Consider the following 25,310-nt stretch of genomic DNA (forward strand, 5'->3'; position numbering starts at 1 on the left):
AATGGATTGTGGAAGACATTCTTGACTCCCGTATTCGACGCACGCACCTTCAGTACCTCATCAAGTGGCAGGGTTGGCCAAGCTCGGAGAACACATGGGAGCCAGTGGAACACCTTGCCCGATGTCAAGAGCTTGTTGCCCAGTTCCACCAAAAGTACCCCGACAAACCCCGACCAAAGCCTGCCAACATCAAAACAACATCCGGACGCCGTGGCTAAAGGAGGGGGTGATGTTATGGATGACGCGTCCATACCATGCGCTTACCTCATGACAGCATCCCAACAGTCAGTCAATGTCAATTCCCTGTCAAAACCTGACATCTGCCAAACCTCGCAGCCGCACGCAGCCGCGCTACCCCACACCTGCCACTGCCTTCATTTCTCCACGCAGCCGCACGTAGCCACACCTCCCAACACTCGGCGCTTACAAACCCTTCTCCATACTTCCCCACGTACCCGCCCACAGCCTCAGCGTAGCCACCCCATCCCCAGTCTTCTGTTTCTATGCTTCCCCACCCTTGGCGCTTCTCTTGGCTTCCCTCTCATTCCGTACCCTTCTGCTTCCCCACGCTTCCCCAGCCTTCCCAGAAAAACATAAATAGCCGCCTCCCCTGAGCTCCCCACTTCCTGATTCCCCAGCAGATCAACACCAGTTCTTCCTAGTCTTGTTCTAGTTCTTGTTTTGGTCTGAATACCATTACCTGTCAACAACCTGCACCACAAGTCGCCTCTATTTCCATCGGCTCCGCCCATTCATAACAGACACGCCGATAATACTGTTGGCGCTGCGCTCGGCTGATTCCGGCTCTACGGAGATGCAGTACGACTTGCTTCAAACCAAGCCTTTCATTGACATAGCGCAGAAACATTTGCATAAAATGCTCCTGTATGTTGACTTTGAGGTTGGTGAAGATGCTCGTAGCTGTGTACGCTGCGGTCTGTTGGCTATTGCGCATGCAGATGGGGGCAAATCCGTGAACATTACAGTACTCTTGAACCCGTGGACGCAACTCTTGCGTGATGGTCGGACTGCCATTGTGGCCGGGGTTGTTTAGCAGCTCAAATATCACACAAATGTGCTTGTCGGTAGTGTCCGGGAAATCGGGTAGAGGATGATCGGCTGCGGTGGGCACGTAGTAGTCAGGACATTATTTCATGGGAACCATACAGTGTACCTCAAAAACTTACCAAGGTAGTACTTGAGAAAGAAGGTGGTGTGGCGCGCAAGGACGTGAACATTGCCGATGAACGTTGTCAGGCGCCCCCTTTGCACTTGATTGTGATTTTGGATTCAGTGAAGGGAAACCTTCGTGCTGGCATGCGTCTGCGGGCGGGGTCGTTGAACTGGTGGTGGAGGTGGGGCTTCAAGCACCAGGGATCCACCCGGTGTGCTGGGAAAACGGGAAGGGATGGGAGCGGGGAGGTTCAACGGACGCTGCAGACCCCTGTCGACGGGTGAAAGCCCTCGCTGCTGGTGCTGTTGCCCGTCTTCATCGCCAGAACTCTCGCTAACCATGTCTGCGATTGCTTGGGGCAAGTGGCGCTGGACAGATGGTGGGAACTCGAATCGAGGGCGCGGGGCCTGCAATGGCGTCTGTACGGCGGGTGGCAGACGTATGGGCAACCGCGGGGTAACTGGAGCAACCTTCCTCCTCTTCTGCCGTGGTGTGGTTGCTCCAGTAAATATGCCACACCACAGGTGCCCCTGGAGCGCTTGGTGTGATGACATGTTGGCTGTGCTGTGCTGTGCTGTGCAGGGAGGTTAGATTGATCTGTTCTAGGTAGTGTGAGGGATTGCTGTTGTTACCTGGAGGTGGTCGGCGGGATGTGTACTGTACAGAGGTGTTGGCAATTGCATTGGGAAGGAAGTAGGTTGGGAAGCAGGTGAGGAAGGAGAGATGGGCCTACGTCCGAGATCCATTTTTGGAGGTAAGAAGCTTGATATATTCCACGGCGTCTTTATATATGAATCTCCATGTTCTTGTGCGATACAGAGTGTGGCTTGGACCAGCGAAGAAAAAAGCCCAGCCATTGCTACGCTTGCTTATGGGAATGGGGGGAAGGGAATGGGGGGAAGCGGGGGGTATGGCACTGACAGCACTGGATATTCGACAGCTCAGCGGAGTATGTACGTACAGTCTACACATATTGCCGTGCTATGGGACTGGGGCCTAGGTCCTATTACAGGCGGTCCTCGACTGAAAATCAACTGTAACGCGTCTATGGCCCGTTACTAACCGTTACTACCGCTACCTATGGCCCGTTACTATGGAGCCGCTGGTTATTTACAGCCTTCACGCTCGGATTCACAGCCTTCACGCTCGGTTTTACAGCCTTCACACTCGGCCTCTTACAGCATTCTGGACCTGGCTTCCGTCGCTTCTATTAGAGCCGTGGCCAGCCTTGTACCCATAGCTGCAGGTTTTCTTCACCAGTTCTTCCACACCCACTCACCGCCATTGCCACCGCCATTGCCACCACCATTGCCATCGCCATTGCCATTGCTTGAGGCAGCTCGGAATAGGAGCAGCCTCGCGATACGCTACCTTCTCGACTCGCGATCGCCCGAGGCAGCTCGGAATAGGAGGTGCGCACTCGCGGTACGCTCTCTCAACTTCCGCAATCGCTTGACTCGAGTGGTTTCCTCCAGCATCTCAGCGTTTCAAGACCAAGATTCCGTGGCCCAATCCCCAGATTCCGTTGCCCATTCCCCATTACACTACACTAGAAGAAGTTATGACCACTGCCGGCACGGCCAGGCGTGGTATTCACTGCCGGCACGGCCAGGCGTGATTGTTAACTATCTTCTGGTGTGCCTGGTGCCTGGTGAATGGTGAATGGTGAATGGTGAAGCGACCTCGGCTCTCGCTCCACAACCGATGAACAGTTATGACCACTGCCGGCACGGCCAGGCGTGATTGTTAACCCTACTTCTGTGTTGGAGGTGCTGTGTTCTGCGCTTGGGTCCGTCTGCATTTTGAGCTGTGCTGTACGGTCATGGACATCGGTGTCCACGTCGTCGCCGAAGAAGACGAAGAATATCGCAGATCCAGCGTTCCCGTATAGGCAGAACTAGACATCGTCACTCGTCCTTGACACTCATCCCTCTGCGTAGCACCTCACCCGGCAACCGTGATGCTTCACCCTTACCTGAACCCATGGCCGATACTCCTACTACCTCGGTTCCCACGACTGAGCACGTCCCACAACTTTCCTAGACCATCGACGACACTTCCGTTGGCCGTACTACTCGCTCTACCCGACAACCCAAGGGCAAGGCCTCCGGCCCGTCGGCCACGGTCGCTTCTGCGTCCGCCACCGCTACGATCACTGCCACGGTTACTTCGACTGAGCCCCGGTCCGCGGTGACTGAGCCTACCAAAAACAAGGTCATTCGGGTCAGATCGGTTGCCCCTGCTACATCGGTCGAACTTCCTCCGGTTACCTCTGTTACCTCTATTTCTATTCCACTGCCTCTTTTTCCCACGTAGGTTCCGCCGCCTCCCCCCGGTTTTCCCCTGCCCTATCCGCCCCTCTTCCCGAACCCGTACGTCGCCGGCATTCCCACGCTTGGCGCTTCCGTCGCGCCCTTCCCCTGCAGCACCCAGGGAACCACCCGACCGCCCCGGCGTGCAGACCTACGGGCATACTCTCTCCGGCCGGCGTGTCCTCTGGGTCTGGGTAACGGACAGTCCAGCTTTCGTATCTATATACAAGACCTCCGTGATGCTCTCATTTTCTGTGATGTGAAAGTGAAATGTATAGCGCATCGGCCCTTTTGTCTTACTCTCTCGTCTGTTGGACGTCTGCATATGATATGCTGGAACTTGCCTGGAAGGGCAGTGGTGTGATGAACCCTGCGAGTCATTATATATGTATCTATATACAAGACAAAGCATTTGATACGTACAATACATGCAATTGATACCGCACTAAGATAGCCACGCCAATATTGAACGGCATCCTACTCCGCCATCCTACTCTGCCTTCGTGGCCTTCATTGCATCCTCCAGCTTCATGGCATCAATAAACTTCCTGTCCTCCTCCTCAGATTTGATCTCCTCGAATTTTATCTCCAGTTTCATCTTCTTTGCCGGTTTTCTGTTCTCCTTCCAATTCTTACACTTCTTCTTTATCTTACAAAGCCCCTTCTCGTCCTGCATATGTATTCTATGTTATGTACAGGTGAATAGGTTTTCCGCCTTGCGTTGCGTGGGTATATGTGTACACAAGACAGTGTGATTTCTCAGTCGTCGTGATGCCGCTTGCGAGGGTTGTCGGGCGGTGGGAGTGATGGGGGGACGTCTCGCACGCCTTCGCTCTGTCAAAAGGAAAGGAGGAATCGAAGCGTGAGCATGCGGTTGCCGCCCTACCCAATGCCCCCAGAATCAAGTTCGGAAACCCACCGTAATACAAAACCCCACAGTCCTCTCCGGCAAACTCGGACTCTTAACCAAACAAGCCCTCCGTACCCCCTGGTCCCAAAACAAAATTACCCGATTCGTACACGCATGCCCCCACGTCGCCCCCAGCGCCGGCACCAACACCGCATCGCCCTCCCCCGTCCCCATCTCCCCACCGACTTTCGTAGTCATCTGATTCATCACAACAACCGCGCACGTAAACTCCTCCGCACACCTGCGTAGAGTCTGGGCGGTTGTGTTTAATAAGCGGGCGCGGAGGGGCATATCAGCTTGGGAGAAGGCTTGGCGGAAGTGGAAGGCGATTGAGTCGATTATGATGAGTTTTATGTTGCGGTGGGTGGAGAGGAAGGAGGGGAGTTGGTGGGTGAGGGCGACTTGGGCGGTGGGGGAGTGAATGCGGAGGATGTGGATGCGGGAGAGGAGGGTTGAGACGGGTGGGGGTGGGATGTCTGGAGGAGGATATAAATGAGCGGTCTGGCGGCATTGGAAGGAAGAGCGCGGAGGTGGAATCCCCTTTCCCGACTGCATACATGCCATACCTGCCGCCCGAGGATCTGTCGCCATGAGCCGTTCCGCCGCCGCCGCAATCTCAGCCACGCGCTCAATAATGAAGCTTCCTTCCGTATCTAAACCACGTTGTCGTGAGCGAATGAGTGCATTCCTGACGGGTCGAGCCCCACCCCAAGAATCAAAGCATACCAACATACAACGCCTCCCCCCCAGCCCCACCCAACACCTCCGGCAACTGCACATTCACACACGCCTGCATCCTAACCGTAGCCGCATCAGTCTCGCCCCATCCTTTTATACACCATGCAATATTACACATCAACCCACCCAATTTGAGTCTTCCCCAACCCGGGCGGCCCACACACCTCCGTCACCTTCCCGGCCGAGAACCCGCCACCGCCGAGCATGTCGTCGAGCGCTTTGCAGGAGGTGGTGATGGAGGCGCGGCGGCGTTCGACAGAGAGGGCTTCGAGGGCTGATATAGATTTTGGTGGGTCTGGTTGAAACGACGGAGGCCTGTGGGTGAGTGAGGTGCAGTGCTGGTGGGAGATTGGTGATGTGGGGACGTACTACGTTGGATTTGTCGGTGAATACGAGCTGAATCTTCAAGCGTGCCTCCTATCCCTATCACCAATCACCCGTATCAGATATGATTGTCATCAGGAACGGGGCACAACTTTTGCAGTAACATACGCTGAGCGAGCGGACCTGGCTGCAGACTCTCGACGTCTGAGGCGCTTCTGAGGCCTGCATTGTGGAGACGGACGCGCAGGTCTTGGTCTAGGTTGAAGGTTGCGAGGGGGCGGTGCATGGTCCGAGGGAGCTGCTGGGTGGAGGTGGTAGCGAACGAAGTGGGTGTTCTCCCATGCGCTGGGGACAAGATGGGCGCTGATCAACGAGCGGAAATTGAGCGGAAATGCCCATGTCGAGCATGTCGCGGAAAGAGCTCAGCGCGTTGTGCACTGCATAGGCAGATAGGCATTGCATAGGCGGTATCGGCTCGGAAACCACCCTGATTCCGTCCATATTCCCTCAAACAAAACACCCAACACCTAGCTGCAATGAGCGACATTGCACACATAAAGTCCCTGCTCAAGGCCATCCCGGACTTTCCCAAGAAGGTATGTCCTTTCTGCCGCTCCCCGTCCGCCTTTGCCCACACCGCATTCGACTTACCACCTTCCCTTCGTGGGCGTCTTAGGGCATTCTCTTCCAGGGTGGGTATTGAGCTCAGCATACCGAGTAGTATCACGTTGGGTGCGGTGAACTCGAATTGATTGTCCCCTTGTTTTACTGGCTTGTAGATATCTTCCCTATCTTCCAGGACCCTCTCGCTGTCGAGGTAAGGGATTGTCATGCTTTGAAGTTGAGGTACGCTTTCTGGCGACGAAGTGATCTAACGAAAGGGGTGTTCCCTCTATAGACCCTAGTAACGAACGTCGTGCATCATATCCTTTCGACGGGGTTGCCCAAGATTGATGTTATCGTCGGTACGTAAAACCATTCAATTTCGTGGAAGGCACTTGAAGGCGACCGGCGTCTGCTTCAGGCCGTCGCACTTGAAGCCGACCGCGGGAAGACGCCAGGCCGGGGAACTCAAGCAACGGGGTTTGTTTTCTTAGGTCTCGATGCTCGTGGGTTCCTGCTAGGCCCATGGATAGCCAACCGCCTCGGCGCAGCGTTCGTTCCCGTCCGCAAAGCCGGCAAGCTGCCTGGAGAGACTACAAGGGTCGCTTACGAGAAGGAATACGGAACTGTAAGAAAATCGTGATAACCTGAAGGTCACGGGGATGGAAAGGTTAACAACTCTTGGGATATCGCGGCAGGACTACTTTGAAATGCAAACAGGCGCAATCAAGAAGGGCCAGAATGTCGTTGTGTTCGATGATTTGATCGGTACGTCTCCCTTTCCCTCCCCCACTCCTCTCCGTTCCGCTCTCACCCCGGTTTGACACCCATCTTCCCGACCAATAGCAACAGGCGGCTCAGCAAAAGCCGCGGGAGACCTAATCGCCCAAAACGGCGGAAAGACGGTCGAATACATCTTCATTGTCGAGCTCACGGCACTTCAAGGGGTCACGAAGTTGGATGCGCCGGTTTATTCTTTGGTGCAGTTTGATGATTAGAGGGTGGGGATCTGGGGGAACAGAGACATACGACACGAGCGTAGCACAGTAGCCAGTTCGAGTAGGGCGGCCCGATGGGATCCTTTTGCTTTCGGCCGTGTGTGATGTAGACAGACAGTGCGATGCAGACATTTTGTACATTGGATTATATAGCATAATAGACAGAAATGTATCAGATTGTGAAATGGTTGCGTGCGGAGTTGGGGCATGCGAGAAACCCAGCCCCTTATCGATGGAACTGAATCATCCCTGACAAAATCATTGATTATCAGCGACAACTTCACACTGCTAACGACCATCAACACGAAAACTCACCCCACTTCCCATTAACCCTCCACTCCCCATCCTTGTTATCCAGCTGCCCCTCTTGCCCCTCGGCTAACCCAACCGCCGGATCACTCTTACACGTCCTCAACAGCACCACCGGCGGCGTCTGCTTCCCCATCCCTTCGACCAACCCCCCCAACGCCACGCCCAATGCCGTGGTAGTCGGCCAAGTGAGGTCGTAAACCGCTTTCCGGTAGTTCAAATCCCCTTTAAGGATCCAGAGATGTGATGTGCACATATCGGTGTACATTTCGGTTGCACTGGGCGTTGTAGGCAGTGCCCAAATCGGCAGCGGGGTGGTCCAAAACCCATCATCCCGAACCACCCACCGCCCGTCGCGGATATACCCCCTCCACCGCTCCACCGTCGTCTCCATCTCCCTCGTCGGTGTGTAACTCCCCGAGGGTGATGATCCCGGCGACAGGTGGTGAAGGAGGTAGGTCAGGTCCGCGGGGGTGGTATCGCTGACGAACCAGGGGATGTGTTTTGAGTGGAATGTGATTTGATGTGCGAGGGAGGTGGAGAGGAGGAGGTCGGCGAGGCAGAGGTCGGCGAAGAGTTCGAAGCCTAGAGAAAAATAGTCGTTCGGTTTGGCATCACCCCTGTCGTTGGATTCAAGTTGTTATCGGATGATGCAAGCATACCAGCGTTATCCAACACGATATCCACGCGACGATGAGAAGGCGAGGAGGGTGGAGTGAGGAGATGATCGATGACGGCCGATGTGTGGTCGACGATGATATGCGCCCGCATGGCGTCGAGGCCGGTGGCGGAGGACGTCTGGAGGGTGTGCATGCTGCTGTGAGCAACATTTTGCAGGAGGGAGAGATCCGTTTGGTTGCCCCAGAGTGAGAACTGATGTCAAAGAGGGTTGGGAAAAGGTGGCGTTAGTGCGAAGGAAAGTTGGACTGGACTGGGCGTGTGATGAACGACAGATGACGTGAAACGACATCCCGCTCGCTCACGCTCGCGACAAGACTGTCGGGCGGCGGTGGGCGGGAGCGGGCTCGTTTCGCTCACGAAAGAAGCGACACTGGGTGGTGCCCACTACGAGCCGCTTTGAGGGAAGTATCCCGCTCGCTCCCGCCTGCGTCGACTCACCTGAATAAACTCCTCCAACACCGCCCTCACATCCCCGTCCCCAATGCCATTCCCCTTCCCCTTTCCAAGCCTCTCCCTAACCTCCTCCAAATATCCCGCCAACTCCGTCATCCCTTTTACGGACGCCCAAAACACCGGCTCCTTCTGCCCGGCCATAAACACATCAAACTCCTTCCACTCGCTCCTCGTCCCAAAAATCTCGCGTAGTTTCCTATACATAGCGCACTCGACAAACAACCAGGGGGAGGTAAACCAAGTGGGTTGTCGACCTTCTTGTTGCGTTAATTCGGTTAAGCAGGCGTTCCATAAGTCGACGTCGGGCTCGGAGTCAGTGAAGGGGGTTAAAGGGCGATCGCGTTGGAGCTCATAGATCAGTTTGGAGATGTCGGAGATGACGGCTTTGCCTTGGGTGTGTTTGAGTGAGGAGGAGGAGGTTGGGGACGAAGAGGAGGACTCTGAGTGGAGTTGTTTTGAGACTGCGTCTACGCACTTTGTGAGAATGATGGGCAGGCGGTCTTTGACGGTTGGGTAGGCGAAGGAGGACTTTTGGGAGGCGCGGAGGGCGTCGATGGCGGGAGGGAATGGGGGGAGGAGGGGGTTGTCGGAGGAGGAGGAGGAGGAGTCTGCGGACATCTTGAGAAGGCAGTATGTGCAACGGGAGCGTACGGAGTGTGCCGAGGGGGATGGGAGAGAGAGCGAGAAAAAAGCACACTTGGGGCAAAGTGAACACCTCGTCTCAGAGTCGTCTGCCCCTCCTCCAAGTTCCATCCCGCAACCATCTTGAAAAACCGACAACCAGCAAGGAATATCGACAAGCGGCCTTCGGGACACACGCTTCTGGCCCTCGTCTCCTTACGTGCGGGGAAGCCCCTCCTGTGATACTCGATATGCGTCGAACAGCTCTCGCAACAGGCCGTAGGCTGCACTCAGCACACCTGTCAACTCGGCGACCTCAACCAAGTCATCTTGACCGTGTCCCGCCACTTTCCTCAAGCTTATTCTCCCGCACTCCCAAACGAGCCCTATACTCAACCCCCAACACCAACGCAGACTCACCCCGCTTCCCCTGCGTCGAACGAAACCAAGAACGCGAACGCTCCCTAGACGGCGGGCCCGAACCTGCCTACGAGAACGTCGTGTCCGGCTACAAGACCTTCCACTACCCGCACCCCTTCACCTTCGTCCACGGGGGCAGCCTCCCTTCCTTCAACATCGCCTACGAAACATGGGGCACCCTCAACGAGTCCAAATCGAACGCCATTCTCCTTCATACAGGTTTGAGCGCCAGCAGCCACGCAAAGAGCCACGCGCGGAATACGAACGATGGGTGGTGGGAGAAGTTCATTGGGCCTGGATTGGCGATTGATACCGACAAGTTCTTTGTGATTTGCACAAATGTGCTTGGAGGGTGTTACGGGACAACCGGCCCGCATAGCGTCGACCCATCACGGCCGGGGCAGGAGCGCTACGGGACGCGGTTCCCCATCATCACAATCTGGGATATGGTGCGCGCGCAGTTCAAGCTGCTGGACGCACTAGGGATCCGGAAACTGCACGCCAGCGTCGGCGCCTCAATGGGCGGCATGCAATCCCTCGCCGTCGCGGCCCTCCGTCCCGATCGCGTAGGGAGGGTGGTCAGCATCTCCGCCGCGGCGCGCTCCCACCCGTACTCCATCGCCCTCCGACATACGCAGCGCTCCGTCCTCATGTCCGACCCGAACTGGAAACAGGGGTTCTATTACGACTCCGTTCCGCCGCATGTGGGGATGAAACTTGCGCGACAGATCGCGACCATTAGCTACCGATCGGGTCCCGAATGGGAGCAGAGGTTCGGTACCAAACGCGCGAAACCGGACGAACCGCCGGCTCTTTGTGCGGATTTCCTCATCGAGACGTATTTGGACCATCAAGGGGAGAGGTTCTGCTTGCAGTATGATCCGAACTCGTTGTTGTATATCTCTAAAGGTACGTGGACGGGTCGATATCTCTCATTGCTTCGGTCCACCTCATCTTCCCGAATCCACAGCAATGGATATGTTTGACATGTCCCTCCTCCCCACCCTCCTCACCCCCGACGAATGCCTCGCCGCACCCTCCTCCCCCTCTCCCGTCCCCTCCTCCTCCACCACCTCTCCGTCCCCGCTAACGCGCGCCCTAACCCGCCTGCAAATGCCCACCCTAGTTCTCGGCGTGCAATCCGACATCCTCTTCCCGCACTGGCAACAAAAAGAGATTGCAGCCTGCCTGAAAGACGCCGGGAACGCCCACGTGACGTATTACGAGCTGGATGCGCTGTATGGGCATGATACGTTCTTGATTGATGTGAATGGGATTGGGGGGGCTGTTAAGGGGCATTTGGAGTTGGCTTGAGGGGAGGGGTGTGTGGGCAGTCGGTAGTCGCACACTTTTACCGGTAGATGCAGATACCTTTTCGTCCTTGAATCATGTAGAAACGTTTTTTTTGCTGCGGGATAGGCTCTTGGGTACGGTTTTGATCGGCAGATCTATGGTTTGCATATGTACATAGCCCCAAAAAGCCCCCATCATAAATACATCCCCCCCTCCTCCCGTCCCCCACACCATTCACAACTTCAAATGCTGCAACCGTTTCCGCTCAATCACCTTCAACAACTCCTCCCCACTCAACGCCGCCGTCGACGCCCGCTGCACCCTCGGCACCGTCGTACTTATATTCCCACCACCAGCCCCACCCCCACCACCAATCCCCGTCCCAACAGCCTCCAACAGCGCCGCCTCCCTCTCGCGCTGCCGATCTGACCCAGTCGCGACACTCACTTCCCGTCGGACACCCTGTCCCTGTCCCTGTCTCTGTGCCGCCCACCCACCCGCGCTCTTTGGCCGTCGACGGAGATACGCCGATACCGCCCCGGTGCTATTCCGTGTTTTGACCCCACCACCACCACCGCCAGCAGCACCCCCGCCCCTGCGCTCGACCTGCTCGAGGATCTTGAGCACCTCGTCCGGGGTCGTGGCGGTGGGTTTGGGTGTGTAGACGCGGAACGGGGTTCGGCCTTCCGGTTCGACTCGTCTATCTCCTGGATGGTCGGCGCTCAGGTGGGGTTGCGGGGAGTCGCTTGTCGGCGTGGGTGAGTGGTTATTATGTAGGGACCGGGACGAAGCGTCGATGGATTGGAGGAGGAGGATGCGCAGGGCGTGTGGGGTCGAGTGGGTGGGGCCGAAGTAGCGGTGGAGGATCTGGGGGGGCACTTGGCTGGTGGTGGTGGGGTTAGTGGGTGAATGATGGGGAGAAGATGTGTGACGGGATGGCCTGGACGTACCCCTGCTGCACGAGATCGATCAACGCAAGATGATCCGGCTCCGCTTGGTTGTTCTCGATCACGAAGCGGAGTCTTCGTAATGCAATCTAGGCATATATATATATGTATTCAATCAGCACCGATATCCCAGGGGTAGAGGTCTCACGTAGAATGACAGCATTTACGACACCTGCTCAATCCGATACCGATCCAGATTCCCCCTCACAGTCTGCACCCTCGCCAGCGCCGGTACCATCGGGCGCGCATACACTTTCCCCAGTTGCGTGCTCTCGTCGTCCGCGTCTACGTCAACCAGCCCGGGTCCCCCTGCAACAGAGGAGTCCCCGGGGTCGACTGCGAGGGATGTTGATGTTGAGCGCATGTAGTGGGTGTGCGGATGGAAGTAGTAAGGGTGGGTAGGGGCGCCGCTGGGGGGGCGGGAGGAGTGAGTGGTGAAGGCGGTGGGGTGGCGAGCGGAGCTCGGGCGGCGGGTTGGTGGTGATCTATCAGGATATTCACGTAGTTAGAGAATAGGGGTTAATGAATGTTGACGGGATGATGAAGGGGTTCACAACTCACCCAAACGGCACCGGCGTAACCCGCCCGCTCCCCAACTCAACCGCGCCAAACGCCCCTCCCCCGATCCCCGTCTTTTCCCCCGCAGCCCCTCTCACGAATACAGATGGGTTGTCCGGGACCTGCTGGTACGCTGCCGTCTCGTCCCCAGCCTCTGCGTCTCCCTCCCCCGTATGCCGTTCATATCCCGGTGTCTTCGTCAGCGTGCTCTCCTGGTCCGCAGACACGGGCCGACTGTCCCCACGTGATTTCCGGCGCTGCGTTGACGATGAGGATGGGGTGAACGTCGTCGCGGGGATCAGCGGTATCGCGACGGGAACGACGATAGGCGATAGCGGCGCAACCAGACTCTCGGCCCTTTTCGTACTCTGCGGTGTGGGAGCTTCCGTCTCGATGGTGACAGTGACCGGATCACTAGGTACCCAGCCGGTCATGGTGCGCGGATGCCGCGGGGAGGCTGCGCGTGCGCTCAGAGGGCGTGCGGTGCCGGTAACGATGTCGGGATGGATTTGCGTGTGTGGGCGGGAGTGGGTGTGCAGGGCTATGGTGGGTTGGACATAGGCGAGCGGCATTGGGTCTGTGTGGAAAGGCGTATGTCAGAGGGTTTGGGGTTGGGAGAGGAAGCGGGTGATGGGTACCTGGTGGTTTGATATGTCTTCTTGCTGCACTGAGTGGTTTGGGTGTTGGCGCTGAGGGTAGTGATATGGCTGATTTGACTTCAGCTGGGGTGGATAAAGCACTCGCATATATCAGCGTCGGTTGTCAATCAGCTAGCCTACGCAAAATCCCAAGATTGCCCCTCACCGCTAGTGCCTCCAAAAGCCCCCGTCAGATTGACAACCAGCCGTTCCGACTCCATGACGCCGCCTTGTGTGATGGTCGGCGGGTTGATTGGCATTTTTGTTGCAAGCATCCCCGATGTGGGTGTCCACCGCCGTGGTGTTGTGCTTGTGGGGCCGGTTGATGTGCGGGGCCGACGGGCAGAGGCTGGTGACGGTGATCGGGTCCCGTTTATGGCGGCCGGTGGGTGGTCGATCGGGGTTGCCATCAGTTGAGAGTATGGCTGTGTGGGCGGTGGATAATGCTAGAAGTACGCTATTGCATGTACGGCAGAAGAGCGGCGATGTTCGGCCAAAGACAACCAAGTAAAGTCCCCACTCCACGAAAAGCCCCGTCCGACTCCCATAGATCATAGACAATTGTACTTCATTTGCGCAAGAATGAGGAGACAGAGTTAAACTTTTCCTGCCGAATTGCGAGGGGGCGAGGGTATAGAACAAGCCTTGAATGTTCCGAATGACAGTTGCTTGGGAAAGAAGGTCCCGCTCATGTTCGATTGCTTACGTGATGCGACCTCCTGTCAGTGGCCTGCGCGTTATCGCCCCTTCCCAAGCTTCCCTTGCGTGGACGCCCGGTGTGTGGACACCACTGCAAACAACCGCTCGTCATCTACAAACACAAGCGCTGCACTTCGGTAGCCTGGGAACCTAAACGTCGTGGAATACAGTGGACGCCGCTTCGGTCGCGAAGTACTTGTTAGGCGCTGAGTTTCATATCAAAAGGCAATGGCCCCAAGGGCCAGGAAGACCCGGGATGAGGGCCCGAGAGCTCGTAAGTCGTGTCACTTGCCAGGAAACATGGAATTCTCAGGCTAATTCGTCCGCCTCTCGCAACAGGGCTGACGAGTTACGAGCAGTCTCGACTGCCGATTCCTGTAGACGATGGCGACGCGGAAGTGAGCGTGTACGTGGGAAAGAGCGTCGGAGTGAGACCACCGCAAAGGGCCGACCCTGACTAACTCGTTTTCCAACGTCGTTTTAGACCGCTGAAAGCGCTCAATGAGGAGCTTACGTGCCCTGTGTGCCGGAACCTCCTGCGCAAGACCTATGTCATCGTCGAGGTGGGTGAATCGCGCTCGTATTGGGAGATACATTCCTTGAAGTCATATTTCGGGCATGGTTCTCAGTGTATGCATAGGTTCTGCCATGACTGCATAAAAGAGGCTCTACAGAAGGGGTGAGTGGAGTCTTGTCGATTGAGAAATTTGGTCGACCGGCTTCTTCTTCCCAGCACTGCGCAGTAGAACACTTTGGCTTAACCTTCCTTTCTTTGCGGACAGCAACAAACAATGCCCAGCATGTCGGTGCGATTGCAATTCCATGCGGAATCTACGGCAGGATTGGCGATTCGATGCGTTGATTCTGACATTATACCCGGATCTCCCGGCTGAGGGAGAAGAAGACATAGTGCGTGTGTTTGATGGAGGGCTAAATCTCCACGCATTCCAGACAATCCTGACAACGATGTCTCTGCGTTCACCCAGAATCCCGCCATGGACATCGACGCAATCATCGCCCAATCAACCCTCGAACTGCAGAAACGGTACAATGAAGGGATAAAGCGGCAGGGCCAATTCCGCAGAAACCGGATCAGCCTCGACAAAGTTCGGAAGCCTTCGAGGATGTCGGAGGATGACGAGAGCAGCTGTACGGGAAACTTGATTGTGACAATGGGAACGCAGACTTGAGGTTGACAATTTCCCTTACTTTCAGATGATGAAAGCGAGTCAGAGGAGGTGGACAGCCTCTCGGAATCGGACGAGGACCACGACAATGGCCTTCGTGCGATGGACATTGATCTGGTAGCGCCCGCTGCCGAGCCTGTACAGCCACGGGTAGCGATGTTGCCGGATGGGATCGAGGTGCTGGACATGCTCGAACAACCGCCATGGGTAAGGGGGACCCATCGGTTCGGATTCTCCCATGAGTGCTGCTGGACACTGACACCCTCTATAAAGTCCGTCGAGGTGACGTTCGTCGCGCATCCAAACGCGTTCCGATTGCCCATCGGGGAAATAATACGGCTACGGAGTGTGGAAGCCTGCACAGGTGAATATCCAACCAAGTAATCCTCCATGTCACACAATCACAGCCGAGCTAACCCCCTCCCTCGAAATGAACCACAGTCGGCCACCTCCAAGAAGTCCTCCGGCTGCACTACCAATCCATATCAGATAAGTTTGCCGACATAAGCAGCTCAGACTTCCGCATGTGGCCATGCGGCTCGGGCCGGCCTGATATACTCGACGTGCGGGAAACGCTCGGGCAGACGATGCGCAGGCTCGACACTGACGGCGTACTGATGTTATTTCATTCACTGCAAGACTGCGTTCGATGACGGAAGGCGCCAGTGTACATAGACCCCCGGATGCTATCTTCTTTTTTGGGTATGGTTTTTTGGCCTTTCTGATGAGGGGCTCCTTTGTATGTCTTTCAGACGGATCTTTTTGTAACTGTCTCGGTGGTGCTGATCGATCCTCGGCTGCACAGTGGAAAATTCAGTCTGTCCCCTCCGTAAATATGTATTTGCTTGTGGGTTCCCGTTACCATTTTGCGCCTCTGCGGCCAGACCCGAATATGGATTTGGGGGTGGGTGTTTCTATCTATCTAGTTACGCCGACGAGGGTCCGATCAACGGTCCCGCCCCGTTCTGCTCGGTATTTGCGGATCAAATCCCGCAAATGTTCTTTCACTGCACGGTCGCGGTCAGCCTCAAAGTGTCGCATGTCGACGAAGCGTTTGTCGTCCTATACAAATAGCAGAAACACAAGGGTCAGGTTGAAATTCATGGTTTGTTCTCATCGCAGTCCGCTGTTCCAGGAAACCTACATTCAACACAGTAACAACTTCGTCCAAATCGATGAACCCCCACTCATCCCCCTCCTTCGAGTCCTTCTCTCCCTTCTCAATCGCGCTGGCCCTCGCATCCACCACAGCCGCCTTGACATGGAAATTGACAAAACTATTCTCCAATAGCGCTTTCTGCAGGTCCGCGCGGGCGTTCTGTTCCCGCAGGGCCTGGTACCGCTCGAATTCGCGGCGCGCTGTTTCGGCATAGACTTCTGCTGCGTCCCGCTCGGAGGGCGTCATGACGGTCGGGTCGTCGGACGGGTCGGGTGGGGCCAGCCGGCGGGTGCGCGGGTCACGTAGTACCCAGGTGGAGATGTCGTCCCATTTGGTTGTCAGGTCCGTGGTGTGTTCCAACGCGGCGTGGAAGCCCTGCAGTCGTTTCTGATGCAATTCCGCGACATGGTCCTCAAACAACGTCCTCATCTGGTCCTCATGCAGCGCACGCACGCGGTCCCACGCGGAGGGGTCACGGCGTTGGATGAAGGCACGTGTAGCGGTCCAGTCGGCGTCGGGGGAGCGGACGGTGTCGATGAGCAGGGAGCGGAGGAGGGTGGATGCGTCTTGGCGGAGGAGGGTGGAGCGGTGGGAGGACATTTCGCGGTTGAGGAGGGATTGCGAGCGGCGGACTTGGGCTTCGCGGTCGCGGAGGCTGGCGGCTTCGCGGGCGGCCCGGTCACGTTCGTTGCGTTCCTGTTCTTCACTGTTGCTGCGGTGGCGGTCGCTTCCCATGTCGTCTTTGTCGAGTTTGCGGATGTAGTCGCGGAATAGGTCTTCTCGCTCCGTTGAGGACCGGAGCGCGCGGTACTCGGCTTTGTGCTCAATGTCGCGCTTCACGCTCGACCAGCTGGATCGCGGGTGGAGGTCTTTCATACCCTTCAGCAAAGCTATGAAGGCGTCTGCGGGGGATCCCCTAGGTCTGCCACCGTTCTTCAATGCCGCGATGTGCTCCTTGAACACCTTCTCGCGCTGTTTTGCGTCGAACTCTGTGAACCGGCGGTCGCGTTTGAATTTGCGGCTGAAGTCTTCCCAGCGGGTTCGGATGTTCGTTTCGGACTGTAGGAGCTTGAAGTACGCCTCCTTGGTATCTTTTCCTTTATTTTTTTGTTCTTCTCGTAGCTCGGCGACTCGGGCGATGCAGTAGTTGTCGAAGACTTGTTTGCGCTCCTTCAAAGTCGGCACCACTGGAAAAAAAAGGCAGCATTGATAAGCGATTATTCCCACCGAAAATAATAGAGATGTGGTCGGAACGCACAATTGTATCGACGGTCTTCAACAATCTTCGGCAGCTCCATCTCCCACGTGGTATACGGCGACACGTTCTTCTCTCTCAATAAGGCTAGGAACTCTTCAACCTTGACATCCACAGCTGGCGCGTCAGCTGGACCACCGAGAGCCTCCCTCTTCGGTTCCAGCGGAATCTGTGGCTCCTCGGGTTCCTTCTTAACGCGCTTCGAAGATTCGTCCCTAGTCTCTCCCTCATCCTCCGTCTTCCTCTTCAATCCGCCCTCCTCCGCGTTCCCCGTTGCCTGCGAATCCCTCCCGTTCGGCCGCTCGTCAGCAGGCAGTTCACTAGCCTGCGACTGCCCATCATCAAACTGATCAGCAGTCGGCCACTCCTCCTCGTCCCCATAATCCTCCACTCCCATAGCATCAGCGATCAACGCCCCAATCAGATCCCCGAGCTCATCCGGCATCTCCCACGCGGAGGTCTTGGTATCCGTGTTGTAAAAGAACTCGTGGTCTTTGTTTGTGAGGACGATGGCCCATTTTGTCAGGGGGATCTTCTTCAATGCTAGGGGACGCTCGACGTCTGGGTTTGGGACGGCGCTGGGGGTTGGAGGTGGTGCACCGTTGAGAGTAGGTTGAGATTGAGCGGGTACTGACGCACTGAACATCCCGTTTGGAGGAGGGCCTCCCATCGGCCGCGGGGGAGGCGGCGGGGGCCGGAACTCTGGCGGTCGGTCCCATCTACTCTCCTTCGTCGCGGCGTTGTGGTAATACACTTTTCCGGCTGGATCTACATGCTGTGACCAAAATAAATGCGGTGGTGGGAGGCCTGGCGGTGGTGGGGGCCCTGGCCTTTGTTGTATGAACCCTGGGCCACCGGGTGGAGGTAGGCTTTGCGGCAAGACGAACGGTTCAGGTTGTGCTGCTGCCGGTGATGGTTCATCTCGCACGGCATAGTCGTAGGACGAGAACTGTTGCTCCTCCACTGGCTCGCTGGCCTTCCCGGGTGCTGCGGATGAGGAGCTGCTTTTACCGTTTGGCTCCGTTTCCTTGTCCTTGACGGGCCGGCGTCTGGACTTTGCAACGCCGAAATCGTGCTCTGGGTCTAAAGGGTCCATATCCAAGACGATGCCGCAAGGAAGTCAAATCGAAGCCGTTGTGTGTAGCGTACCGTTGGGGCACAGGATGGAGACAGTTGGTAGTAGTTGTTTAGTCTTGCCTGCCGGGTTACAGTCCAAACGAGCCACAATTGGAAGTGGAGGGGAAGGTGGAAGGAGCGTAACCAGGGCTGCGCCACTGACAGGTTTTTGACGGATTGTGGGACTTCCCCATTCCTCCACGCCCACAACATTAAACCTCAACGAGTGGCGACGAGCGATTTGTTCTCTGGATGTAGTGATCCTCTCTCTCCTCCTATGCGCAGGTCCTCTTTCAGCTCCGCCGTGATGTCTTTCTCCTTGATGGGACAGTTCATCCATAGCCAATGTCTAATCTCCAATCTCCAAACGTTCAGATATCTCGGTAGCACGCACGCTTAAGTCCATTTCCAGCTGAACCCAACAACGGGATAAAGCAGCTGGTTCAAATACTGTACATCTTCACTCCCATCTCCCTCAAACCCACCAAACCCACCCCTCCAAATCCCCCATTTCTCAAACAATATCAGGCGCGAAATCCGCCCCCACGCCATTAACACTAACCCCAACCCACCTCCTCCCCATCTTATCCAAAAACACCCCCGCGCCATTCATCCGCCCGTCCGTCCACTCGCCCGAATATTTTGCCCCATCGGGGAAGGTGTAGGTGCCTTCGCCGTTGTATTTTGAGTTGAGCCAGTTTCCCTGTTCAAGAGATCTTATCAACATGTTGACATGCAATGCGAGAGACGAATTTTGGGACATACCTCATATGTAGAGCCATCAGGATAAGTCATCCGCCCCCTCCCCGCCATCGCATCCCCGCTCCACATACCTTCATACACCACCCCGGTCTTCTCACACCGATACGTCCCCAGTCCGTTGCGGGTGCGTTGGCCGAAACCGCTGAACCCGTTGCTGGAGGGGGGTGTGGAGGGGCGGTGATGAGGGGTGTGCCGGGGGGCGGGACGATGACGGGGTCGCCGGCGAATTCACCTTCTGTTGTTTGGGGAGTGGTGTGGAGTGAGGTAGTGGGATTGGGTGCAGGGGTGTGGAAGTACGCTGAAACGTTAAACGTACCATATTGCGACCCGTCGGTGTAGATGAAGGTTCCGGTGAGTTTGACCAATGCTGCTAGGAGAAGCTATCAAAGATTCGTTCGAGACGCATCAGAAAAAGACCCATAAACATCCTCTATACCCACCACCAGAAGAAGGAGGCCGACGCCCCGCACTTCTTGCCATCGGGGAAAGCTTGATGGGGATGTTGAGGTTCGGCTTCTATTGCAGAGTTCGTCGAGCGTTTTGGGTAGACTATCGTATTCAGGTTAAACAGGACGGGTATTCGTCGATTAGAGCCTCAGCAAAGGTGGGTAGGGCACGTATGTATGTAGGGGTGTAAACTCGAAAAGCTTTTAACGCACGCGTCAAAACTGTCGAATATTTGGTACAAAGCGCAACTCCGCTCAGACTTTCCGTTAAACCGACAAAGATTGGACCCCCTCATTCCTCGACTTTTCTGGATATTCCTCCAGGTTCGTCTTTTAGCACGTCGCGAAGTAGCAAGAAAATTTTAGCGCCTTCCATAGTGAGGGTGTACATTAAGCAGCAGCAGTTCAATTCAGCGAGTGGAGGAACTCGCTGATATATATAGTCTAGACGTATTTCAGTCGTGCGGAGTTGAGAGGCTAACTGTATATTTCCCGAGCGACGGACCTGGGAATACAACCAGGAGGCATGCTTCTCAAAGTCTCATCAGTGAAACAAGCGATTTTTTTATGCAGACGATCAAAGGCCTGTGGGTCCCAATCCTGTATCTTTCTGGCGCAAGGATTTCTCTCCACTTCTCACGATCAAGCCGACGCGGCCCTTTGTGTTGTCAGGATCCAGTTATACCGCACGCTCTGCATCGTCCACAGCCTTTGGGGGGATGAGAGGGTAAGGAAGCTGATACGAGACAATCCAAAGGGACCGCGCTCAAATCTGTTCCGGATATAACCCAAACTTCATGTAGGCGGCCGCGCGGTTGGAGTACATATACTGGACTGCCAAGGTCGTAGGCTTCCCTCTGAGCATGATCGCTTCCGTGTATGTATATATTGGCTTCGAGAGGCATTCGTCTAAAAGTTCCTTCTGACTTTGACGCGTTGTTCAGTGTGGTAAATGCGGCGGGGGCGAAGATGAGTCGGTCTCTTACCACGTGCTAATGAGATCCTAGTACCCTCGAGCCTCAACGCATTCCCACTTTGCCACCGGTCAGGCTCCCGCTCACAGCTTCTTGGACCAGTTCCATCAGAGATCTTCTGGATTCCTTTTGCTCCTTATCACTTCCTTCCGCTCAACTCAACTCAACTCCACTTCCCGCTGCTCGCTCGCTGGCCTTGACTTCCTTCAACTTCCTCCAAACCCACGCAAACCGTTTTCAAAACAAAAACTCACCAAACATGGCCATCGACACAACCCCCGTGGATCTCACCGCCCCTCTGAAGAAGAAGCCCCTTCAACCTATCAATTTGGGTATCGGGGCTGCGCTGACCATCTTCGAAGTCTCTACTCTGGGACAACCCTTCGAAGTAAGGATTCACTTTTCGTCCGATTCTCATCCGGGATCTGAGGGGACTGCGCCAGCCCATCACCATACCGATACTGACTATGCCCCTACTTTCTAAAGGTAATCAAGACACATATGGCTGCTAACCGCGGTGACTCCATGGCGGCAGCAATTGCGAAAACATGGAAACGTGGAGGAGGTCCGTTGGGCTTCTACCAAGGGCTCATCCCCTGGGCGTGGATTGAAGGCGCGACAAAAGGAGCCGCTTTGATGTTCTCTGCTTCCGAGGTCGAGTACCTGTGCAGGAAGGGTGGAATGGGCCCCGCTTGGGCTGGTGTTCTTGGTGGTATGGCTGGTGGAATCACGCAGGTACGCGCATGCTGATGTCCTCGCCATAGTGTGCGACAAGCATGCTGAGCTTCGTGATGAACAGGCGTACACCACCATGGGCTTCTGCACCTTCATGAAAACCGTCGAAGTCACGCGTCACAAGGCCGTCGGCGCCGGTGGGGCTGCCGCCAAAACCACCATCCAAGTAGCACGCGAAATCTTTGCAAAGGAAGGCATCCGCGGAATCAACAAGGGAGTGAACGCCGTCGCCGTCCGTCAATGCACCAACTGGGGATCCCGATTCGGTCTTTCCCGCGTGGCCGAAAACGGCATCCGCAAAGCCACGGGCAACGAAGACATGCCGTTGTCGTCGTACCAGCGGATCCTTGCCTCGGCTATTGGTGGTGGGTTGAGCTGTTGGAACCAGCCCATTGAGGTTATTCGGGTGGAGATGCAGAGTCAGGTCAAGGCTGCTGGAAGGCCGGAAAAGATGACGATTGCGTCCGCTGCCAAGTATATCTTTGCGAACAATGGTTTCAAGGGATTCTACAGGGGTGTTGTCCCACGGTGAGTTACTCAACTGCGGTTACCGTCATCACCAGCGTCAGCTTTAAACTCATTCATCGCAAATCCCTAGTATCGGCCTCGGTGTCTGGCAAACCGTTTGCATGGTTTTCGGCGGAGACTCAGTCAAAGCCTACTTTGCTGCCAAGAAGTAGATTCTTCCCTCTTTCAATACCACCCCTTGGCAAGTTCCGAACGAAGCCCGGTCGCCAACATAATACTGTAACATTTTTCCTCTAACGTGAAAAGATTAGACGAACATGGACAATGCTGCTGCATCTAGCCATTCTCCCCCGCGTAGGCCCCCACTTCATCACATTGTAGATACTGTAGGTAGAAAAATATCGAATCTCGGCAAAGCATGCGTTTATTGATGCACGTAAATGATTGCTCCTGTGCCGCTCGGGTGGTAGGTAACCTTTGCGAGCCTCGCTTATACTGTATATTTCAAGAAGACAGAGCTGCAACCATCTTCCGTACGCCGTCTACACAATTTCTATCTATAACAGCCAGCACTACCCTATCCTCGCCCGGATGAACCGCACCATCCGCCAACCCTCCATTCTCAAACTCCTCACACACATCCTGCAAGCTCTCCGCTATCCGCTCACACCTCACATAATTCCGCGCCTCGCTCTCCAGATACCTATCCCGCGACGCCGTCTGCCCCCCATTCCGAGCCCCCGCCTTGAGATGCTGCGACACGATCGCATTGTACCGCGCCAAATTCGCCGGGTCAAGCACTAGATTCTGCAACCGCGAATCCGCCAGCGGCGACCCCGTATCGATCTTTCCAATATCCGCCGCCGCCACCCCAACACCCTCAAACAACTTCCTCAGCTCCGCATGGATATGACTCTTCCCCACCACATTCCCCATCTCCTCCTCCACCGCCGCTTCCACCCCCCTCTGCGCCAAATACACCTGCACCCTCTGCACCTCCTCCGCCACACCCATCCCCACAAACTCCACGGGCACCCCCATCTCCAACCCAACCTCCACAGCCTCCACCGCGTCCCACCCGGGCCTCAACCCGGTGCACACCAGCGCCTCGATCCATTCATCAGGCACGCCTTCATCCTGCATCTCGTTGCGCAGGCGTTCGGACCACGTGCGTACGCCGCGGAGGAACAGCTCATGGTCGTGCGAGTCGGCGCCGGACCCCGACGGACACCGGCGGACGATCGAGGCGTACCGGTTCAGCCACCGCGCATTCTCGTTCGCTTCATCCACGACCACCCAGCCGACGGTGCTGTGGAGATCCGGGAGCACCCTGCCGGACCCATCTCGTCAGTAGTGCTGCATGACACGAGGTATGGCCGTTGGATCACCACGACTTACCTCCTCACCTCCCCAGCAGGCGGGACGTTGATCAACGAGCTGCCGAGGATATGGATCCGGGTGTTTTTGAGGAAGACCGGCTGGGCGATGCATTGGTTTCGCCAGGCGGTGTTGGTTTTGAGGATGGTGGTGTGAAATTCGGGGGAGGGGAAGATGGTGCGGGTGAGTTGGTCGGCGGTCGTGCGGCCGAGGAGGCGGGAGAGGAGGTTGCCGAGCATTTTTGGGGGCGTTGATGTTGGGAAGGGGAGGAGGGAGGGGAGAGAAAGTTGGCATGCCGAGGAACGCGTTGGCGCCCTTTCTCTACATCTTTGTTCGTCTTCCACCTTCGTCCAGCGGACATTGAGCGGACATTGGGAACGAGCACCATGCGCGAATTACCAGGGCGAAGTCTTCGGCGGCGGCCTATTTTTATTCGACATTTCACGAAGTGTCAGAAATGTCGGACACGTCGGTCTCTTCTCTGGCTGCCGAAGAGACCGACGTGTGGGACATTTCTCACACACTGATGAAGACAAAGCGGACTTTGTTTCGGTGACCTTGCTGAAAACGCTTGTTGGAAATCACAATGTTTCGTCGTGGGTGTTTGTGGTAAGCTAGCTCAGCTTGCTTGATTCCGAATGTCCTACTTCTCCCCTCATCATTTTGCCGCGCAAACAGGGCAGTTACCTTTCGAAGGTCTCGACTATTAACTACCAGGGGATGTTTGCCGGGGCCAATGATGCAATGTTCATGCCATGCGAGATCAATGGTTTGGAATGGAGCCCGTCGGCACCCAAGGAAATATCGACTGAGGGCCGTGTGGCGGTTTTTGAGGATCCAGAAGTACAGGAATCGATCGCACTGCTGACCCAGCAAAGAGAATCAATCCTAGACGCTTTCACCACCGTTAGCGATGCAATTGCGTGCAGGGAGCCACAGGCGATGGCATACTATCACGGTTCATGGAAGCTTTCAACACTGATCAGGAATAAGACCAAAGCCAAATTCCTCGAAGAGGTACAGCAGCATCTGTCGGAGGAAAGAAAGCAGCTGTTTCGGCAAGCTTTCGAGTCGACTGAAAAGGCCCCTCGGGCCTGCTTCTGTTCGTGTCAAAGTATGTTACCGGGCTTCAAATGTAAGAACCAATCCATGCACTATTTGAAACTTCCGAGGTAGGCAAAGCCCCACCTCAGGGCACGTCACCGTTGGCGGAATGGTGGCCAACGTTGTAAATGACGGTGCCGTCATTCTCAAGCGCCAGAAGGCACGAACTCGAAAGTTTTCGGATGTGCGCGGGATTGTAGTCATGTTCATTGAGGTTTGTCATTCTTGCATGATTGTTTATTGCTCACAACAGGCTAAGCGCTTGAAGCATGACATGACTCCTGGAGAGCGGTATGGGCAGCTGGCGGGTGAGGCCCTTTGGACGGCGCAGCACAACCTTGAAGGCGTAGGGAGCGGAGACCAAGAGGTATGACAAGTACAGGGCTACTCTATCGAGTCGTTCATCCTCCTAAGCTATCGCACTATATCAGGTCTTCGGGGTGGTAAAAACTCACAGAAATGCGCACATCTTTCACGGCGTCTTCAAAGAATCATACCTGCGGAATGCTCCCAGCGCATTGTCACCGAATGATTCTGCCACACTCAAAATCAGCCGCAGTTTCGATTTGGCCAATACCGGGGAGAGGCTGGAGTTCGTTGCCCAGTTGCTGGGCGTTCTCCACTACGTGAAATCCGGGAATTCCTTCGTCGGAAAAATGAGGGGTGCCGGCCTACCCGTGAGAATATAATCACATGGGGTACTGCGTCGTTTTTGGAATCCTGTGGGGCACTCGTTTTCATTGAAGTTCTCTTTTCTTTTGGGGGAAAAGATGGCGTATTTAGAGGCGGACGCCGCTTGCGTTTTGGAAAGAGGAAAGCGGGTGTGCTGCCGTCCAAGACCGTGCGTGAATAGGTATGGACTTTTCGGTGGGTGCCGATGCGGAGTAGATCCTTAGGGCTGGGTTAGGGTTAGGGTTACATAGGGGACTGCCGTAGGGTACTATTGTGGAGTTTCCTGAACCCTAGGGACTTCGAAATATTCGAGTTTGTTGGTTTTGGGTGTGTTCTACAGGTTAAAATTTCAACCCCAAGGGGTTTGGTGGTGTGGG

At 55.7% G+C, this 25,310-nt stretch overlaps 12 protein-coding genes across 12 annotated transcripts; 6 read left to right on the top strand and 6 right to left on the bottom strand.

Moving 5' to 3' along the window:
- Positions 1-4,080: 4,080 nt before the first annotated feature.
- EV422DRAFT_352015 (RecA bacterial DNA recombination protein) lies at positions 4,081-5,545 on the bottom strand. The gene is made up of 5 exons (XM_053066560.1): positions 5,261-5,545; positions 5,123-5,193; positions 4,963-5,049; positions 4,406-4,872; positions 4,081-4,320 (listed from the first exon to the last, which is right to left on the bottom strand). Exons 1-5 carry the CDS (start codon positions 5,338-5,340, stop codon positions 4,246-4,248), a joined length of 780 nt encoding a protein of 259 aa, XP_052927403.1. The 5' UTR covers positions 5,341-5,545; the 3' UTR covers positions 4,081-4,245.
- Positions 5,546-5,866: 321 nt separating this feature from the next.
- EV422DRAFT_520768 (adenine phosphoribosyltransferase) lies at positions 5,867-7,396 on the top strand. The gene is made up of 7 exons (XM_053069708.1): positions 5,867-6,054; positions 6,135-6,150; positions 6,238-6,275; positions 6,357-6,423; positions 6,556-6,689; positions 6,760-6,829; positions 6,908-7,396. The coding sequence occupies exons 1-7, from the start codon at positions 5,995-5,997 to the stop codon at positions 7,057-7,059; spliced, it is 537 nt and encodes a 178-aa protein (XP_052927404.1). The 5' UTR covers positions 5,867-5,994; the 3' UTR covers positions 7,060-7,396.
- On the bottom strand, positions 7,286-9,120 carry EV422DRAFT_565308 (uncharacterized protein; the record flags this gene model as incomplete). Its single annotated transcript, XM_053072292.1, has 4 exons — positions 7,286-7,308; positions 7,375-7,953; positions 8,031-8,241; positions 8,488-9,120. 4 exons carry the CDS (start codon positions 9,118-9,120, stop codon positions 7,286-7,288), a joined length of 1,446 nt encoding a protein of 481 aa, XP_052927405.1.
- On the top strand, positions 8,997-11,111 carry EV422DRAFT_351639 (Alpha/Beta hydrolase protein). Its single transcript, XM_053066559.1, has 2 exons — positions 8,997-10,452; positions 10,514-11,111. The coding sequence occupies exons 1-2, from the start codon at positions 9,135-9,137 to the stop codon at positions 10,855-10,857; spliced, it is 1,662 nt and encodes a 553-aa protein (XP_052927406.1). The 5' UTR covers positions 8,997-9,134; the 3' UTR covers positions 10,858-11,111.
- On the bottom strand, positions 10,964-13,622 carry EV422DRAFT_611397 (uncharacterized protein). Its single transcript, XM_053073875.1, has 6 exons — positions 13,146-13,622; positions 12,980-13,063; positions 12,345-12,918; positions 11,956-12,268; positions 11,787-11,872; positions 10,964-11,719 (listed from the first exon to the last, which is right to left on the bottom strand). The coding sequence occupies exons 1-6, from the start codon at positions 13,387-13,389 to the stop codon at positions 11,071-11,073; spliced, it is 1,950 nt and encodes a 649-aa protein (XP_052927407.1). The 5' UTR covers positions 13,390-13,622; the 3' UTR covers positions 10,964-11,070.
- Positions 13,623-13,680: 58 nt separating this feature from the next.
- Positions 13,681-15,705, top strand: EV422DRAFT_352040 (uncharacterized protein). The gene is made up of 9 exons (XM_053066561.1): positions 13,681-13,952; positions 14,018-14,084; positions 14,163-14,241; positions 14,308-14,357; positions 14,461-14,587; positions 14,665-14,827; positions 14,894-15,072; positions 15,139-15,229; positions 15,307-15,705. Exons 1-9 carry the CDS (start codon positions 13,907-13,909, stop codon positions 15,516-15,518), a joined length of 1,014 nt encoding a protein of 337 aa, XP_052927408.1. The 5' UTR covers positions 13,681-13,906; the 3' UTR covers positions 15,519-15,705.
- EV422DRAFT_352058 (uncharacterized protein) lies at positions 15,521-18,524 on the bottom strand. Its single transcript, XM_053066562.1, has 3 exons — positions 17,283-18,524; positions 16,010-17,211; positions 15,521-15,927 (listed from the first exon to the last, which is right to left on the bottom strand). Exons 1-3 carry the CDS (start codon positions 18,373-18,375, stop codon positions 15,784-15,786), a joined length of 2,439 nt encoding a protein of 812 aa, XP_052927409.1. The 5' UTR covers positions 18,376-18,524; the 3' UTR covers positions 15,521-15,783.
- A 366-nt stretch (positions 18,525-18,890) lies between these two features.
- EV422DRAFT_520783 (uncharacterized protein) lies at positions 18,891-19,811 on the bottom strand. Its single transcript, XM_053069709.1, has 4 exons — positions 19,598-19,811; positions 19,470-19,524; positions 19,161-19,311; positions 18,891-19,098 (listed from the first exon to the last, which is right to left on the bottom strand). Exons 1-4 carry the CDS (start codon positions 19,635-19,637, stop codon positions 18,910-18,912), a joined length of 435 nt encoding a protein of 144 aa, XP_052927410.1. The 5' UTR covers positions 19,638-19,811; the 3' UTR covers positions 18,891-18,909.
- Positions 19,812-20,836: 1,025 nt separating this feature from the next.
- EV422DRAFT_565314 (mitochondrial carrier domain-containing protein) lies at positions 20,837-21,992 on the top strand (the record flags this gene model as incomplete). The annotated part of the gene is made up of 4 exons (XM_053072293.1): positions 20,837-20,965; positions 21,064-21,312; positions 21,377-21,840; positions 21,911-21,992. The coding sequence occupies 4 exons, from the start codon at positions 20,837-20,839 to the stop codon at positions 21,990-21,992; spliced, it is 924 nt and encodes a 307-aa protein (XP_052927411.1).
- A 146-nt stretch (positions 21,993-22,138) lies between these two features.
- EV422DRAFT_352322 (uncharacterized protein) lies at positions 22,139-23,121 on the bottom strand. Its single transcript, XM_053066565.1, has one exon. The coding sequence runs from the start codon at positions 22,921-22,923 to the stop codon at positions 22,285-22,287; it is 639 nt and encodes a 212-aa protein (XP_052927412.1). The 5' UTR covers positions 22,924-23,121; the 3' UTR covers positions 22,139-22,284.
- Positions 23,100-24,683, top strand: EV422DRAFT_352495 (uncharacterized protein). The gene is made up of 2 exons (XM_053066566.1): positions 23,100-23,766; positions 23,836-24,683. The coding sequence occupies exons 1-2, from the start codon at positions 23,332-23,334 to the stop codon at positions 24,331-24,333; spliced, it is 933 nt and encodes a 310-aa protein (XP_052927413.1). The 5' UTR covers positions 23,100-23,331; the 3' UTR covers positions 24,334-24,683.
- Positions 24,371-24,950, top strand: EV422DRAFT_504586 (uncharacterized protein; the record flags this gene model as incomplete). The annotated part of the gene is made up of 3 exons (XM_053068438.1): positions 24,371-24,475; positions 24,515-24,628; positions 24,693-24,950. 3 exons carry the CDS (start codon positions 24,371-24,373, stop codon positions 24,948-24,950), a joined length of 477 nt encoding a protein of 158 aa, XP_052927414.1.
- Between the last annotated feature and the right edge of the window lie 360 nt (positions 24,951-25,310).

This window comes from Fimicolochytrium jonesii (genome assembly GCF_025526975.1).
Source record: "Fimicolochytrium jonesii strain JEL569 chromosome Unknown EV422scaffold_5, whole genome shotgun sequence".
In the NCBI taxonomy this organism is placed as follows: Eukaryota; Fungi; Chytridiomycota; class Chytridiomycetes; order Spizellomycetales; family Powellomycetaceae; genus Fimicolochytrium; species Fimicolochytrium jonesii.

What these genes read in the sequence shown, in the direction of transcription:
- EV422DRAFT_352322 (XM_053066565.1), bottom strand. Translation starts at nt 22,923, where the DNA reads ATGCAGGATGAAGGCGTGCCTGATGAATGGATCGAGGCGCTGGTGTGC.
- EV422DRAFT_520783 (XM_053069709.1), bottom strand. Translation starts at nt 19,637, where the DNA reads ATGGCAAGAAGTGCGGGGCGTCGGCCTCCTTCTTCTGGTG. An exon ending in TCGGCCTCCTTCTTCTGGTG is followed by an intron (nt 19,525 to 19,597) that starts GTGGGTATAGAG and finishes TTCTCCTAGCAG; the next exon opens with CATTGGTCAAACTCACCGGA. An exon ending in CTGATGGCTCTACATATGAG is followed by an intron (nt 19,099 to 19,160) that starts GTATGTCCCAAA and finishes TCTCTTGAACAG; the next exon opens with GGAAACTGGCTCAACTCAAA.
- EV422DRAFT_352495 (XM_053066566.1), top strand. Translation starts at nt 23,332, where the DNA reads ATGGTGCGGGTGAGTTGGTCGGCGGTCGTGCGGCCGAGGAGGCGGGAG. An exon ending in TTTCGTCGTGGGTGTTTGTG is followed by an intron (nt 23,767 to 23,835) that starts GTAAGCTAGCTC and finishes CCGCGCAAACAG; the next exon opens with GGCAGTTACCTTTCGAAGGT.
- EV422DRAFT_520768 (XM_053069708.1), top strand. Translation starts at nt 5,995, where the DNA reads ATGAGCGACATTGCACACATAAAGTCCCTGCTCAAGGCCATCCCGGAC. An exon ending in CAAGATTGATGTTATCGTCG is followed by an intron (nt 6,424 to 6,555) that starts GTACGTAAAACC and finishes TTGTTTTCTTAG; the next exon opens with GTCTCGATGCTCGTGGGTTC. An exon ending in ACGAGAAGGAATACGGAACT is followed by an intron (nt 6,690 to 6,759) that starts GTAAGAAAATCG and finishes ATATCGCGGCAG; the next exon opens with GACTACTTTGAAATGCAAAC.
- EV422DRAFT_611397 (XM_053073875.1), bottom strand. Translation starts at nt 13,389, where the DNA reads ATGGCAACCCCGATCGACCACCCACCGGCCGCCATAAACGGGACCCGA. An exon ending in AAGACATATCAAACCACCAG is followed by an intron (nt 12,919 to 12,979) that starts GTACCCATCACC and finishes CTTTCCACACAG; the next exon opens with ACCCAATGCCGCTCGCCTAT. An exon ending in ATCGATCTCGTGCAGCAGGG is followed by an intron (nt 11,720 to 11,786) that starts GTACGTCCAGGC and finishes CACCACCACCAG; the next exon opens with CCAAGTGCCCCCCCAGATCC.
- EV422DRAFT_352058 (XM_053066562.1), bottom strand. Translation starts at nt 18,375, where the DNA reads ATGGACCCTTTAGACCCAGAGCACGATTTCGGCGTTGCAAAGTCCAGA. An exon ending in TGAAGACCGTCGATACAATT is followed by an intron (nt 17,212 to 17,282) that starts GTGCGTTCCGAC and finishes TTTTTTTTCCAG; the next exon opens with TGGTGCCGACTTTGAAGGAG. An exon ending in AAGTTGTTACTGTGTTGAAT is followed by an intron (nt 15,928 to 16,009) that starts GTAGGTTTCCTG and finishes CTATTTGTATAG; the next exon opens with GACGACAAACGCTTCGTCGA.
- EV422DRAFT_351639 (XM_053066559.1), top strand. Translation starts at nt 9,135, where the DNA reads ATGTGCAACGGGAGCGTACGGAGTGTGCCGAGGGGGATGGGAGAGAGA. An exon ending in GTTGTTGTATATCTCTAAAG is followed by an intron (nt 10,453 to 10,513) that starts GTACGTGGACGG and finishes CCGAATCCACAG; the next exon opens with CAATGGATATGTTTGACATG.
- EV422DRAFT_352040 (XM_053066561.1), top strand. Translation starts at nt 13,907, where the DNA reads ATGGCCCCAAGGGCCAGGAAGACCCGGGATGAGGGCCCGAGAGCTC. An exon ending in GGCGACGCGGAAGTGAGCGT is followed by an intron (nt 14,085 to 14,162) that starts GTACGTGGGAAA and finishes ACGTCGTTTTAG; the next exon opens with ACCGCTGAAAGCGCTCAATG. An exon ending in AGACCTATGTCATCGTCGAG is followed by an intron (nt 14,242 to 14,307) that starts GTGGGTGAATCG and finishes CATGGTTCTCAG; the next exon opens with TGTATGCATAGGTTCTGCCA.
- EV422DRAFT_352015 (XM_053066560.1), bottom strand. Translation starts at nt 5,340, where the DNA reads ATGCTCGGCGGTGGCGGGTTCTCGGCCGGGAAGGTGACGGAGGTGTGT. An exon ending in TTGGGGAAGACTCAAATTGG is followed by an intron (nt 5,194 to 5,260) that starts GTGGGTTGATGT and finishes GGCTACGGTTAG; the next exon opens with GATGCAGGCGTGTGTGAATG. An exon ending in GACAGATCCTCGGGCGGCAG is followed by an intron (nt 4,873 to 4,962) that starts GTATGGCATGTA and finishes ATCCTCCTCCAG; the next exon opens with ACATCCCACCCCCACCCGTC.